Consider the following 17,412-nt stretch of genomic DNA (forward strand, 5'->3'; position numbering starts at 1 on the left):
AAGTTTAACGCATATCGTACGATTAGACGAGTTCATATAAGGAGCGTTGTTGAGCTTTAACACTTCTCCTCGAGTTTTGAAAATATTGTTGACTAAGTCAAAATTAAGTTGTCTGTGTAAAACACAAGTTAAGCTTTGTCGACTTTCTGGTACGAACTTTTCTCTAAACTCAACACCGATTTTTACTAATATATTTTGCTGCTACTGCTTCCACGAATTTATGTTGTCGATTATCAGCATTTCGCCGTGAACCGTTGCTAGATCATCCCAAGTTTTAAAGAAGTGGCTCTTTTCTTGCAGTAGAGATATAGCTAAGATTTTAGGTAAACCAGAGCTTTCTATGTTAAAAATTTTTAACATGTACTTGAAGTGAATTTCTATGGTGTACAAGTACAGAAGTGACAAGCCAGTCTCCGAAAAAATCATTCGGTTGGGTGTGTTAAGCGGTAATCGCCATATATTTTTCACAAAAAATCGTAGTTTTCTAATTCCTCAGCACTCCGCATACCTGAGCCGCATAGCACATTATTGATTTTGTAGTAGCTTCGTGGAGTTGAGATTTTGTTTTGAACGGGACATCTTTATTTTCAAATATATTTTTCCAAGAGCAGCTTTCCTCAATTTTTCAGTTAAATGTATATTAATTGTAGCATTATAATACATTCATTTTCCAAGATACTTATATTCCTTAACTATTTCTACATTTTCTCCCCCTAATGTCCATATTTCTTCACTTGTATATCGCCTAAGATGGTTTTTAAATGCTAGCGCTTTTGACTTCTTAATATTAACTGTTAGTCCCCATAATTTGGAAACAATCGGGACTTTCTGGTAGGAGAACGATGTCATTTGCATACAAAAGAGCTTTAATATTTACACCATTCATAAATGCGCCTACAGAATCGGATTGAGTACGTAACCTTGTTTAACTCCTGAATCAGTAGGAAACCATTCCCCATCCCATACAGCTACACGATTTTCGGTATATAAACTGGTTAGAATTTTAATAAATTTGGTTGATATGCTAATACTACAGAGTTTATAAAATAAAGCGTTTATGTTTACTGAGTTAAACGCTGCTTTAAAATCGACGCAAAATGCATATAGCTTTTTGCCTTTTTCCGTATACTGCTTGGCTATACTTGAGAGATAAAAAATATTATCGATTGTTGAGTAGTCTTTCCTAAATCCTGCCTGATATTCACTTAGTAAATTATGTTCTGCTACCCAAGCCTTTAGCCTTTCAAGAAGGATTTCTGTGAATAGTTTTACATTGCAGTTTAAAAAGGAAATCCCGCTATAATTATTCGCAATCTACGGGTTTACTTTTTTAAAGAGCGGATAAATGGGAGCTGTTCCGGCATCTAATATTTTGTTAAAAACCAATACTAACTTTGTTATAAAATTTGAAGATGCATGTTTATAGAACTCTATGGTGATTATGTTTTCTCCCTGCGCTTTATTTGGCTTGCTGTTTCTTAAAATTATATTAATTTCTTCTATAGTGATTTCATTATCCAACAGATCTATTTTAATATTTGATATAGCGAAACTGAATGCATACCCAACTTGAGTATTCAATAGCGCTGAGAAGTAACATGACAAATGGGTAGAATTCAGCTCTATACTTTTGGTGAACTTTTGTTAAGTTTTCACAATATATTTCAATAAGTTTTGCTATCATTAACTGATCTTAAGGAGTTAGCTAACTCCGAGTAATATAAGTTGTCTTTACGTTTACAAAGCAGTTTAAACTCTTTATTTGCACTTGTATATAACTGTTGGACTTCCATTTCTTCATGCCGCTTTGCAATGTGAAGTAAATTGAATGTTGACTTTCGTGTTAAATCGCATTCCGCATCATACAATGCTTGGTTATATTTTCTTTGTAAGTGTTTTAGTTGTAATGGTTGTGCCGCTTTTTTAATGCAATGCGATAACAATTCAATTCCACTTTCAGCTGTTAGTTGGTTATCTTCCATTAAAAATAATTTGTGCTCTAAGTTTAGCGCAAACTTATGTGCATTTCGATTTGACCACAACAGCGTGGGGAGAAATTATAGTTCCACCTGTACTGGGCTTCTCAAAAACTGTCCAGAGACATTTACTTCTATTGGCATATGGTACAAATAAATTAAATCGACAACTTTAAAGTTTCTGACTACTTGCCACCATAGTTCTTTAAATAAGCAGTAGTCTATTAATGAACGACCATTATTTCTTATATACATAGGTAAATTTTCCAAATCTGTCGCTCTCTGTTCTGCCATTAACTACTGTTAGGCCCAAATTTTCACACATTTCACACAGTTTTTTCCCCTTATTATTGCATGTACGGTCCCTCGAACTTCTGCTTTCTCTTAGCGCCTACAGAGTATACGGATTATGTTCATAGACTTGTTTATCACCAATTCTTGCATTAAGATCACTAACAATCGTAACATTTTCTAGTCCAGCTTCTGTGAGGGAGTCATGAAATTTTTTAAAATCACTTTCCCAGTTATTACAGTTTATATATACCGGCACAATATGCAGGCTTCCGTTAGTCGTAATTAATTTAACAAGTGTTCTTCTATCACTTACGATAAAGTTCGCTTTATTTGTTAAATGTGTTTGCTTCTTTATGGTATATAGTTTACCTCCAACTGGCCCTTCCGCAATTATTTGTTCTTTTAGCAGGTATCCGTTCTATAATATAATTATGTAACTTTCTTACTACTTCTTCTAATTTTTCTTCTAAAAATGTTTAAAATAAAAATGTGATATCGAAGGGACAACTATATTCGTAGAATTGGCAGTGTAAGGTTTTATTTTTTAAACCGGCTACATTATATGATAATATGTTCAGGTTAAAGCTGCATTGTAATGCGGACTCGTCGCTGCATTCTCTTTTGGAATTTTTTACTATGCAAACGCTTTCCGAAATATTTACTAGTTTTTTGCATTTATTTTATTGTGCAGTTTAATATAGTTGGTACATATACGACACCAAGGTATTATCGTTCTTTAGTTTGTTATTACTGTCCCATCTAAACCATTTGTTCCCTATCCGTAATTTATCATCTCTAACGGCAAGGCAATGTTTCGAGCTTACTTGCAGTATTTTCTTTTTTAATTCCAGCATAATTCTTTTATTTTGCTGTTTTTTAAATGTCAAGTCCCGTTCCACAAATATTGCTTCCCTGCCAGCTTACTAGCATTTTTCAGTAGTTCTACTGCGGTTTGTTCTGTTTCCATCTCTACTAGAACGTGCATTTTACCGTATTTTTCCGAAATATTTCTAGTATCCTTTATTTTTGTTGATGCCGAAACTTAAAGAACATCAGTGCATAGACCTTTGAACAATAAATTTTTCTGTTTTGCTTGCGTTTCAAGCGTAGAAATCCTTTTACTATCTGAAGTCCTATATTCTTTGGATTTTCAACTTCTTTCTTTAGATTTTCGTTTTCTTATCTAAGCGCCATGACATTCTCAGAAAGGTAAGTAATTTTTTCTAAAACTTCACAATCAGATCGCCTACTTTAAGAGTATAATTAGAGCAACTCGGTTCGTCTTCAGGCGAAGTTTCTGCTAACATCCTTTTAGCCGACGAATTATATGATGTTCTCTGGTTTCTTGATGGCGTACGATGTATGATTGTTAATTGATTGAATTTTATTTAATTTGTAAATTATCTTAAAAGTATGCTATGTTTTTTGTTTTGCCAAATAGTTTTACGATTATCACTTAGTTCGAAATATATGGTTTGTGTATCAGCTATCTTAAATTTATTTTGTTTATTCTGTTATTTTTCACACATTACTTAAACTACAGCGGTCAAAAAAAGTATTCGTCTTATCTAAATTTTTATAAAATGTTATAATAACAACAAAACAAAACTAAAAAATTAAAAAAAAATAATAAAGTAACGAAAAAAGCAATTCTATTGCGGAACACCAAAAATAAAGCAAAAAAAGTATTCGTCATTTATGCAACAGACTGCAGTACACCTATTGACCAAAAAACAGCACTAGCAGCACATTGTATTAAAATGAACCATACTCCCAACTTCGATAATGTAAAAATTCTTCATCGGGAGAAAAATTGCAAACGTAGAATGTTGCTAAAAATGCTATATATAATTGACGTACCAGATGGTCAACAATTAAACTACAACTGGGATACTGAAAACTTATCACAAATTTATAGATCTTTAATCAAAAATAAATTGTTAAGTTTATATAATTGTATCTGTATAATTTGTAATCACCATCTTCAGTGTCTACGAAGTAGACTGAAATATTTGTTAAAAAAATATATTACATAAATTTATCACTGTGATATTTTTATTTAATTTAAAGTTTGTTTTTTTATATAATACAAGTTATTATATAAAAATAAAAATTTAAAAACACGAACTAAAGCCCAACAAAATTTAAGGCATTTATTTTTGTTTAATTTTGAAGTTTAATTTCTTTTTTAATTTACATTTAAATTTAATTAAGCAATTTTGAGCAAGAATCTCAAAAATATATCAATATATATATGAGAAGAATTTTGTTATTAAATAAATGCATTTAAAATGCTTTCTAAAAGAATGAATAAGAATCTTAATTATGGGGAAAAAACTGAATACAAATACATGAAAAATTTTTACACGGAACCGAACTAACCACCGAAAAAAACCGACATTTTTGCTGGAATGAAAACCGGAACCGAACTGATATATTTTTTTGTCTTGAACCGGAATGAAAAATGTGTCGGTTCGATGACCTACATGTAACTTATGTGTTACTCTTCATGTGATACAAGAATCTAATAGATTTGATTTTTTTCATGTTAGTTGGCCAGTATGTTTGGTAGTCTGTACTTATAAAATTACTATTTGTTTAATATATTAAATATATTACAATATCCTGCCTTTTCGATTTGTTATTTCGGAGCTTCATCTTAACATAACAGTCTCCTTCAGTAATTTATTAAATATCAACTATTCCACGTATGTATAATGATCTGGTGTTGTAATGTTTAGGCATCAGTAAATAACCGACAACAACTGGTACAAAAGTATAATAAATACCTTCAACTCAAATCGAAGCACAAATAAATAACACAGAGATTGCAAATGCAGAACAAAAATTGACACCAATGATTTCTTAGCCGCCAGTTCTAATAACCTGCCAAAAGCACATATGAGATTTGGATTGTAGAACAATCAAGGCGTACAAAAGCTGCGTATAACACAATGATCTTAAGTGTTCGAAACATACAAAGGAGCTGTCGAATGTGCATATAAGGGGGCGTGTGATATAATATAGAAATTGTTGCTATATTTTCTATTCATATTGTTAGTTTGGGTGCTTGTGTGATTTAAAGTGCAAAGATTTTCTGTTTTGCGTTCTTATGCTTCCTGAGTTTTGCTGCACCGAGACGAAAGGGCAATCAGTGAAGTGCAATTTTTTGCTTTTATATTTACAAATTTTTTTCTTTTTGGATAATGAGGAAATAGTGAGGAAAGGACGTTAGATAGTAATAAACACCACCAACACTTCTTCTATTCTTCATTCTTATTGCACACATATTAAATAATTTCATATGCGAGGGTATGTGAGGCAATATTTCTAAAGTTAATGCATAATCTTTGTTTTTGTGATTGACTTTATGTGCATGAAACGCATACGTACTTCTAAATTATTATTAATTTGATTATTGATGAAATTTTACACTGGTCTCATACAAATATATGAGGTTTGCCTATTAGGAGGTGAATAAACACTGGCAGTAGCGCAACCATAGTTATTGTTAGTGTAAATGCAATTAATATGTTCGGTAGTGAAAACAGTACTATGACCTGTAGTAGCAATGATTTCATGAAGTATATTAATAAACAGCATGTTGTTTAATATAGTTAGGAATTATTCACTCAAAACTGAATTGAAAACCAAAAAAACCGTCTTTTTTATCAGAACAGAAAAAGGAAATTGAACATTAATACTGTGTAAATTGCACATATCAAGAAGAGTCCAATGTAAATGACGTTTGCACTACATATGTTAAGTAAGAAAATTTATTTTTACGAAGGTGAAACAATTGACAAAAAGTTCAAAAAATAAACAGTGACAGTTGAATGTCTTAATAAATAATAATAATAGTTTTTTGTGAACATATATTAAAAAGTCAAATACAAATTGTTTAAATTAAAAATTAAATTATTCCAATCTTTTTAAACAATTATTTCTCAAAATTTAGATGACGTTAAGTGCTGAAATTAATCTTACTGCAAATAATATTATTCGAGATGGCTCAAATGCATCTTTTAATACAACGAAAGAAGTTTCCAATTCTTCTAGTTTTGATGGATCTGCAAACTCAAATCAGAATTACCGTTTTAAAATGTCTGCAGAAGCAGCAAAGCTATTTGAAACACTGCAAGAGAGTCCCCTTCCAATAGAAGTAATCCATAAACTGTCATATAAATCGTTTTTATAATTAATTCGGATTAAATTTAGACACCAATTTCCAACCGAAATATGCGATGGAATTCAACTGTTTCAATAAATATGAATGACTCAAAATTTGAGAGTTCAAAACAAAAAAACTCCTGTGATTTAAGCCAGGACTCCAGTTTTATGTAAGAATTTGGTACATATAATAATTATTTTCAAATTTTAATTCTATTCCAGCAAAAATAATTCGCCTGCGAAAGAAACAATTCTATCACAGCAAAGTTCAAGCACGGATGAAGGGAGTGAAGCAGACCAAATATTTATTAATAATAAAAATGCAGTTGGTAAGTTTGTTTAACATTTAAAATTATTGTCATGTAGAATGATGTTCCCTAATTTGTAATTTTTTGTTTCTTAAAGGGGGTTCACAATCTTCCTTGGACTTAACTCAACGTATTAAATCATATGCAAGTAGCAGTTCCTCAAGTGGTGTCGTTGCAAACTATTCAATGAGCTTAAATCAGAATGTAAGTAGTGGGTTATCCAAGACTAACTGTTCATCCCTTAAAAGCATAGATTGCGATTTAGCTGCAAATGCTGACATAGGATGCAACCTGCACTCTTCCATAAGCAATATTACTACTAATTCAGACTCTGATAACCCAATGGACTGTGCAATCTACGACAATAATGCTTCTTATACTTACAAGCCCATTGTAAGTCACTGTTCAAAGTTAAGCAACAAGTCACCAACGCACTATATAGGTCAAAGATCTCCAATTCATTTCAGGTATATTTAAAAAAAATTACTAATTTTATAAATTGAGCATTTAAAATTTTAAACATTCATTTTTATCCAAATTGATATGTTTACTGATTAAAAGTATAAAATTTTATTTTGTATACGTTACTTGATGCGAATTCAAATGCCTTGTCTGAACTAGTCAGCTGGCTTCACAGTTATAGATTAGTTTATGGTTTATACATAATAAAATTACAATCAAATCATAAATTTGTGCATAAATTAGAAATTAATATAAATATAATTCCCAATAACTATACTATTTAGGTACAACACAAATATGAACAATTGCAAGGAAATATATTATTCTTTTATGTGACACAAGGTGTAACCAAATATTAGTGAAGAAAATAAATTTAGTGCAATTGCAATTATGACATTTTAGAGTTCCGAAACTATCGAGTTACCAAGAGTTACCAAAAATATTTGTTTTAGCCCACTGAGTTTCGTTGATTTTCATTGGGGCAGACTGCTGCATTGGTCTGTTAAATGATTTCGCCGCCTTTCACAGAGAGTATTCGGTATTTTTGTCTGCCTTGAGCCACTATCAGAACACTATTGAAAGTGTTATTTCTGTATAATTGGATGGCGTGTGGAATTTTTTAGTTGTTCGGTTTAGTTGCGACTTTATTAACGGATCTAGTTGCTGTAATTTTCGCTTCTCCGTAATCTTGTTTGTGATGAAGGGCAGGTATTTTTCACCATGTGCAATTTGGAGTTTTAGTGTTTGTGTACTGTTCCATGGTGCCAACTGCAGTTGCTGAGTGAAGTGAAATACTGCGTCGTCTACTTGCTCGCTGTAAACGATGCCATCAATCTTGCGTAAATGAACAAGCTGCAACTGAAAATATTTTCAGTCGGTAAATGTATTTACCAACTTGGGTGTGTTCTGGTTTATTGTTGGATTTTGTAAAACCATCAGCAGGACTGGTGAGTGATCAGAGCTAAACTCGAAGTCTTCTGAGATGGTTAGGTGAGATGTTGGATTCTTTTTGTAGACAAAGAAGTCGATTAGGTCTGTAATTTTGCTAGTATCCGACGGACAGTACGTTGGTTGAAATCGAAATACAAGCTGCGAATTGCATGGCTTTGTGCTTTTCTCTTCCTTATGTTGTAGTAAGTCTTGAGCCCCAAAACATATTTTTTTCGTTGAAGTCATCTCCTATTATGAAGCGACCTTTAAATCGGTTAAAAAGAGATAAGGAAGCACTTCAACTGATGCCTATATAAAGCAGTTACGACCAGCGACTGAAAAAGGTTTCTATGGAAACAAAAGTGGCTTGAAATTATTTGTGCAAAATTCAAAATTGTTCTAGTAAGTTTTATAGAGTTTTTAATTATGACAGCGCTGTCACCCTTAGCGCAATTATTGGGATGTATGCTATGGTATAGAGTATAGTTTATAAACTTTGTATGCGATTGCTTTATGAAATAAGTTTTAGCGATTAGACCGATATCAATGTTTTCGCTATTTAATACGACTTCAAGTTCATTTTTATATTTTGTTAAGCCATTCGCATTTCATAAGAATAGTTTCAAACGATTAGTCATAGTCTAACAATTGCATATTTGTTTTTCAATTTTATTTTTTGTAATTCTTTATCGACTATGCCACCACGATAATTCGCTGGATGCGGTTCGCCACAGTTACAACATTTAGGCTTATCGGATACTGTCTTTTGCCTCTCAGAAGTTAAATGGCATATTTAACACATCGTGGAGGCTTTTTACAAAAAATTTTTGTGTGGTCAAAGGATTGATATTTTTACATTGAGGAATTAAGTTTGACGATTTGATTGGTTCAACTTTTACAATTGTGTTCATGACACTTTTGATCTCATAGATTTTCTTCACATCGTCGGTTGAGTCAAATGACAAAAGGAACATATCAAGCGGTTCTTCAGTCTTCCATTTTTGTTTGTTTATCGCACCGATTGCTTTTAAACCTTGGTTGTTTAAGTCGTTTATACCTGATTTTTGACCACACAAGTTGTGAAAATTTTTTACTATAACTTTTATTGGCTTAGTTTGCTTGTCTTCGTAGCTGAACCAGGAGATGTTTTCGTGAGTTAGGAGTTTGGTAACAAATCTGTAATCAAAAGAATCAAAAATAGATACTCTATATGAACCATTATTTATAATTCTCACAAAAAACTTGTTTTTTATAGTTGCTGTAAGTTGAGTATGCAATTTTTTGAAATTATTCATGCCGTTAATAACAATAGGAGGTGGTCGAGCAATTTTATTAGGGGCAGCTTTTTCTTTTGGGCAAGCATTTGTTTCAACACTTGGTCTGCTTTGACTGGCTACTTAAGGAGTGGATTCGGCCTTACGTTTTTTAGTTGGTCGTTTCTTTTTGAGAATCTAGTCTGTCTCTCTAGCAGGTTCCTTATCAGTTTTATATTTTGCAACGTTATGAGTAGTTTCCATGATTTCTGGTACGTTTTTAAATGATTTCAATTTTTCATTTTCATTTCTTAGTGCACTTAACTCGTTGGGTAATAATGAATATAAATTTTCAAGCTTTTTGATTTTGTTCTGAAGTTCTATATTTTCCATTTCAAATTTAATTATTTTTTCTTTATTTCCACCACCCGGATATTGGGTGGGATATTAGCATCAGTCATATTAATTTTGAATAATTCTATTTGGCAGCACGTATAGATAGGTAAATTAATAATATGAATTTAAATGTTTACCTTAAGATTTATAATATTTTAAGCATCTTTTCGCGTATTTATTTATTTTATTTAGTTAGCATTAGTTAATTATTTTGCTATATTGTTACACAATTACACTATTTTGTTAGTTGCAATTTGTTAAATTTTTTAAGTTTGCTTCCAACACGTTTTTTGGTGAAAATAAAACACCAATTATTAATAGGAAAGTAAAAAACATTTTATTCAAAGTATTGGCCATTGCTTTCTACACATTTTGACCACCTTTCTGGAAATTTGTGGATACCACGCCAAAAAAATTGTTCGTCTTTTAAAGCAAACCAACCAGACACCCAATTTTCGACCTCCTCGTAGGAATCAAAGTGCTGCTCAGCCAATGCGTGTCCCATCGATGAAAACAAATGGTAGTCGGAAGGAGCCAAGTCTGGTGAATACGGCCCAGCCAAGTGTTTTGATTGCATCCTGAACTCGTTTTGCTTTGTGTGCAGGTGCATTGTCATGGAGCAGAATTACCTTGCCGTGTCTTCTGGCCCATTCTGGTCGTTTCTCGATCAATGCATGGTTCAAATTTATCATTTGTTGTTCATAGCGACCATCATTGACGGTTTCATCAGGTTTAAGGAGCTCGTAGTACACCACACCTTTCTGGTCCCACCAAACACACAGCATTGTTTTCTTGCCGAATCGATCTGGTTTTGCAGTCGATGTTGATGGTTGTCCCGGATTAACCCATGATTTTTTCCGTTTACGATTCTTAAAATAAATACATTTTTCATCGCCAGTAACAATCCGATGCAAAACCGATTTTCTTTCGTGTCTTTGAAGCAAAATTTCACAACTGTTTTTTCTGTTTTCCATCTGTCTTTCATTCAATTCATGTGACACCCATTTTCCACACTTTTGGATCTTTCCCATAGCTTTTAAACGGTCAGAAATTGTTTATTGTGCAATATTTAACATTTCTGCCATTTGCTTTTGACCCAAAGTGTCATCTGCATCCAATATCGTTTGCAATTCGGCGTCTTCAAACTTTTTTGGCGGTCTTCCACGTTCTTCATTTCTCACATCAAAATCATTATTTCTGAACCGTTGAAACCATTTTTTGCATGTTGCTTCTGATAGAGCATGATCACCATATGCCTCGACAAGCATTCGATGCGACTCTGCACCACTTTTCTTCAAATGAAAACAAAAAATTAATGCTTTCCGCAAATCATCACTTTCTGGTACAAAATTCGACATTTTGAACACGATGAAAAAATATGATGTTGTCTGTTCAATGACTTGATGAATACTAAATATATTTCACAAATGTCATAGGAAACAAACAAAAAAAAATGGCTCGTTCACAACAAATGTTCCCTGTCGGAACATTTGTATCTTTACGCTCACTTCATACCGGTACACCTAATATGTGTGAATTTGAGGCAAATACACAACTTCAAAAACAAAGCATTTCTCACAAAGCCAAAATTGACTCTTTTACATAAAAAACAATATAAATATATTAATATTTTATTTTCGACGTTAAGTCGGGCACTATTATTTTCATATTACTTTTATATTTTCATAGAGTCACTATCTCGATTGTTTGTGATAAGCTTAAATTACTTTCTACGTTTTACACTTGGAAAAAACATCAAAAGTACGCAGTAATGTTTTTTCGCGCACCGTTGCGAAACTTCGAACTCATTTTTCTCATTCGGTAAAATGTAAACTGCTTATTGTGAAGGGCTACACGAAATCTACAGTATATTGAAAATTTAAAAAGGTTGAACAAAATTAAAAAAGAAAGAAATATAAGAGTGAAAAATAATTATATAAAACAACAAATTTTACTTTTATTATAGTTTTTAACTTTATCAACTCATTTTGAAATCCCGATTTCATGTTAGGACTCCCTTCGGTAGTTGATTCATTGTTTTCTGCTAGAAGCGGGTCCTCCGTCTTGCCACCGCTGCTTTCAAGATAGGAATAGGAAATAACAGGGTACTAGCTCCCATTTGAGCAGAGCACTGCGACCATGATTGATCTTTTGTGCTACAACAGTACCTAACTGAATAAAAGATATTCCGCCTTTCGAATGAAGATCAAAATGTCGGTTGTTGAGGACTTCCTAATGTCGGAAGGTGAAAGCAATTCCCGACCCAGTGATTTCCTCCTGGCCCAGATCAAAGCTGGGCAGTCACATAGAATGTGGCTGGTTGTCTCCTCTGCCTCTAAGCAGAGTCTACAATCTATCTCTTCAGATAGGCCCATTTTGTTGAGATGGTAACGTAGCCCATGGTGACCCGTTAGATATCCCACTAGCAACCTCAACTCTGTTCTGCTGAAGGAGGATATCTTATTGTAACTATAAGGGAGAACCAGCTCTTTAGCCTGACAGATACCTCGACTGTCGCGCCAGTAGCGACTTCTCTCGGTTGAGATCCAATCATTGATTAGAGACCTAGTTGTAGACCAACTTAATCCACAGAAAGGTTCTGGGCCACAGATTAGAGTGGCGGATCCTGCCCGTGCAAGACTATCGGCAGACTCATTTCCATGAATTCCTGTGTGACCAGGCACCCAGCACAGTGTCACTTTATTATTGCTTGCCAGCTACTGCAGTGTGTCATAGCAGTCTGCTAGAAGCTTTGAGTAAAACTTCCAGGAGCATAACGCTTTGATTGCTGCTTGACTATCTGAATAAATACAGATTCGGGTGCCTTTCAACCCTTTGTTAATGTTGATACGAGCGCAGACCTCGGTGGCGTGAACCTCTGCTTGGAAGACAGTGGGCCATATAGCCAGCGCGAGCGAGATTCTGGTGTTAGGACCAAATATTCCAGCACCAACTCCTTCTTTGGTTTTTGAGCCATCAGTATACCACGAAATCAGTTTTGGTTCAAATCCAGGAATGCCATTTACCTAGTCCAATCGATCGGGTATGAGGACTTCGAACTTCCTACCGAAGCGAAGTTCCATGTTCATGCGATCTGTCCTATCGCAGATGTCTATGCCAGGAACTAGTCTGCAGATAGAGTTTTGACTGACGAGACTTCCGTGCATGTTGATGACAGGGTGTAGCCTAGCTGCACTCATAGCTGCTGTCTTTTTAATAAAGAGATGCAGAGGGGTGAGACCCACTATGGACTCCAGTGCTGATGTGGGACATGTTCTAATAGATCCCGTCATTGCGATACATACGAGTCTTTGCAGTTTATTGCATTTGACTATTGCAGCATTTTGTTGCGCCTTATTCCACCAAAGAAGAGCTGCGTAGGATACAATGGGTCTGACTATTGTGCGGTATAACCATGATATAATTCTAGGGCTTATGCCCCAGGTTCTACCATATGAGGTCCTACATGTCCACATGACCCGGGTGGCTTTGCCAATTATATTATTCAGGTGAGTGTTTCAGTTAAGACGCTTATCTAGGGTGACCCCTAAATATTTGACTTCATCGGAGCATTCAATAGCCGTATCCTTAATAGATAGGGACCCAATATTTACTTTGTACCTTCTAGAAAATGGTACAATTACCGCTTTTTTTGGGTTAATACTTAGGCCTTCTTTGATACACTAGTTCGAGACTTTGTGTAATGCCGCCTGCATTACGCCTGTAACTGTGGTGTCAAATTTACCTGTAACAATGATTGCCAGGTCATCTGCATAACCTATGGCATGATACCCAGATTGCTCCAGTTTAACTAGTAAGTCATCGACTACCAGCGTCCATAACAATGGTGAGAGAACCCCACCCTGGGGGCAGCCCCGTACAGCATTAATGCTTACGATAGTGCTACCTAACTTGGAGGATATGTTCCTATCACGCAACATTCTATCTATCCACGTTATTGTACATGAGTCTATATCTTTACGGGCCAGTGCTCCAGATATGGATTCGTAAGATGTGTTATCGAAAGCTCCCTCTACATCCAGAAATGCACATAAGGCGATCTCTTTAGATTGAAACGTGCTTTCAATTTTGCTGACTAAATGATACAGCGCGACCTCTGTAGATTTGCCTTTTGAGTAGGCATATTGGGTGGAGTGGAGTGGGACAGTTTGTTCCAATTTATTCTGTATGTACAGATCAATCAGCCTTTCGACGGTTTTCAATAAGAAAAACGTAAGACTAATGGGTCTGTAGGACTTGGGTAGGTCAATAGATTTGTTCCCAAGCTTGGGAATAAAGATCACGTTCACTCCTCTCCAGGAATGAGGGATATAACCCATAGTAAAACAAGCCTTAAAGAGTTTTATTAATGTGTCTATGATGATGTCTATGCAATTCTGCAATAGAGCAGGGTAGATACCATCGCCTCCAGGCGCCTTAAATGGTTGAAATGAGTTGATCGCCCATTGCACCTTGTCCCTGTCAAAGATAACACCGATAGTGCGTATTCCTGACATGTAGGAGCAGTAACTTCCCTATATGAATGTGATGTTGGTGGTCCGGTTACGAAGCCAGGGAAGTGTGTTTGCAATTGAAGCATTACCTGCAACCGTGCTGTTGTGAAAGGAGGTCAGTAAAACCTCACCTAAATGGTTTGCAGCCAACTCTATCTCTTCACGAGTTCTTAGTGGCCTAGCTAGAGAAAAATTTTCGGAACCCACCAAGTCCCTGTACCTAAGCCAATTGGTTTTCTTTGGTCGGTACACTTTATCTTGCTGCTCGGATATACCGGGAATTTCAAACCTAATATGTTGATGGTCTGAGAGGGACACTTCGTCCGACACTCGCCAGTTCCATATAGATTCCTCAATACCTCTGGTGCAAAGAGTGAGATCTAATACCTCTTCTCTAATTGCATTAATAAAAGTGGGTTTACTATCTTTGTTAGCTATACTTAATCCTATCGACATAATATAATCTAATAGGTACTCACCCCTTTTGTTATCGTTGCTGCTCCCCACACTGTGTGGTGAGCATTAGCGTCACAGCCCAAGATTAGCTGCCGTCCAGTGGACTTGCAGAAGTTGATCAGCTGCTGGACTTCCGATGGTGGAATGGTTTCTTCATCACCTGGGAAGTAGGCAGAGGCCATGAATATATCTGTGGCCCTTCCTAGTGTTGGGACTTCAACTAGAACCGCTGCTAGGTCTCTAGAAATAAAGTTGGTTAACGGAAGATATTTTACATCTCCACCGATTAGGATAGCTGCACGTGGCACTGCTATCGAACGTTCATAAACCAGCTTACCTGATTTTATGTTGAGACCCCAAATGTGCCCACCAAACACCCACGGCTCTTGGATAAGTCCTAGAGCGATGTTGTCGGTTTGGGCAATTCTGCACAAGGTGGCCGATGCTCCCTTAGCATGGTGCAGATTTGTCTGGAGCACTTCAAGAGCGCTCATTATGTCTCGTTAAGAGACTTACGGACGAGACTTTCACGTTTGTATCGTCGAGAACCTTTGTTCCTATCACCCTTTGATTGCTTCGGTAAAATTTTACCGATTAAGGGTGTTTTATTGGTAGCGGTCCGTGGTTTACCTGCTACAGTTGCCGTGCCCGTGGAGGACATTGTGGACGTAGTTACCGAGGTGGGAATCTGAACTACACGCCCACTAGCAGAGCTCACAGCCTTGCTTGTGGAGGGACGTGTGTCTAGTTCCTCTTCCTCAGGAACAGTCACTGTTGGGCAAACATCTGTAAGGGATGCTGCCGAAGCCGAGGATGATTGGATAGTACTATCATCCTGAACCACCTTTGGAGTATTATCTATGGGGTGAGAATGAGCGGGGGTGGTTCCCTTTAGCATCAATCTCAGGTGTCCGAACCGGTATGCAATCCTACCTTTAAGTTCGGATAACTTCCTCATAGATTCGTCATCAATGACGAATACTAGGTGAAGCATCTGATCCTGCGTCAGCCTACGTATCACCTTCTACCGCTTGGTGGAGAATTTGTTCTGGGTACCAATTAGCCAGCACCCATAGTAGAGACATGACCATACTATGAACCTGTTTCTAGCCGCCCCCGCGTAGAGGATGTAATCACACTACCAACAGTATACAACAGTTACGGCACGTACACAAAGTACGTGTTTATCCCCCTGTGTATCTGACGGCTGACAGCCTGCTTTCAAGATAATATATTTTGATATTTAGCGATATTCTTCGGCTAGGTTATTTCTAATTGGTCCATTTGCAGCCCTTCGAATTGGATTTACGTGACTCTTCACTTCCTTTCCATTAAAATGTATTTCATAGTAAAGATCATCTAAACGTGTATTAATAAGAAGTATACGCTTTGGCCTTGTACGAATTCCTTGCATCCATTACCAGATTGACACTGCATGTATTGCTTTTCTTTTACCTTCTTTGCAATTTCTCTTGGCCGAATAAGATCTAATCGTGTTCGCAGATGTCATCCCAAAAACAGCTGTGCTGGCGAGAAACCTGTATTTGTACTTAGGAACTCGTTCACATTTTTCTTTAAAGACTTGCTCGTTGTGCCCCATTGCCTTTAGTGCATTTTTGATTGTTTGTACACTCTTAATTTTACACTTTGATTTTATAATTTTTACTTCTCACCACTTACTGTAAGCATCAGCAATTACTAGTACCATCGCCCCTTTAAATAGCCCTGCATAGTCAATATGGATACAATCCCGTGGTTCTTTTGGGTATTCCCAATGGTGACTTTGTCACATTTCATCGGCTTATTTGCTTGTCTCGCGTACCCATCACACTCGTTGGCCATATTCTCAATAGAAAAATGCTTTTCATCTTTACTATTCCTAAATGCGATGTGTGTAGGTTCTCCAGTAATTTTTCTCGATAATGTGAAGGGATAACGACCCGATGTTAGAACGTCAAGCACCCTGATGATAACACATAACTCGCTTCTTGCTATTTGTAGCCACTTTCCAGTAATCTGATTATCTTGCCGAGATGTTTGTCCTTTCTGGTTTCCATTGCAATACGTTCTGCTTATATAGGCAACTGATTTATCTGGCAAATCATGAAGTTATCGAACTCATCACATTCATCTGAATGAGTTTTATGAGTCTAAATGAGCAATTGGTTTATTTATTGCGATTGTGGTAATGGAAGAAGAACGAGAAACAAATAATCGGCATTGGCTTTTGCTTTTGAATTTTTGTATATAACTTCGTAATCGAACCTGCTTAAAAATTCTACATAGTTAGCCATTCTACTTATGCATAGTACAAGCAAGTCGCTTTCAGACTTGCTGGGTTGAAGAATCTGTGATAACGGCTTATGATCCGTGATCAATATCCAATGACGAGCATATAAGTATTTGAAAAAATTTTTCACTGCTCACACAATTGCTAGTACATCTTTAAGTATATTTACTAGTTGCATTAATATAAAGAACCTCAAGTGATAGTTTCATACGATCCGTCACTACGGGCAATGTTAGCGACAGACGCTTTGTAAATCGCTGTTTGTGTAAATCACTGTTTCGTAGCAGTCATCGTTCGACTTGTATAAGCAATTAGTCGCTCTACTCCAATTTCTGAACTATGTGATAATACAGCACCTAGACC

General features: G+C 35.8%; 1 protein-coding gene across 1 annotated transcript in view; it reads left to right on the forward strand.

Annotated features, from left to right (window-relative positions):
- LOC119676457 (probable serine/threonine-protein kinase DDB_G0277165) overlaps window positions 1-17,412 on the forward strand; it is a gene marked incomplete at its 3' end in the record, with an annotated part of 96,678 nt that overhangs the window by 42,026 nt on the left and 37,240 nt on the right. Inside the window, 4 exon segments of the mRNA XM_038087700.1 lie at window positions 6,229-6,432; window positions 6,489-6,610; window positions 6,663-6,769; window positions 6,846-7,215. Of these exon segments, the coding sequence (XP_037943628.1) occupies window positions 6,229-6,432; window positions 6,489-6,610; window positions 6,663-6,769; window positions 6,846-7,215 (803 nt within the window).

The sequence above is a fragment of the Teleopsis dalmanni genome, chromosome 1, assembly GCF_002237135.1.
Source record: "Teleopsis dalmanni isolate 2A chromosome 1, ASM223713v2, whole genome shotgun sequence".
NCBI classification, from domain to species: domain Eukaryota; kingdom Metazoa; phylum Arthropoda; class Insecta; order Diptera; family Diopsidae; genus Teleopsis; species Teleopsis dalmanni.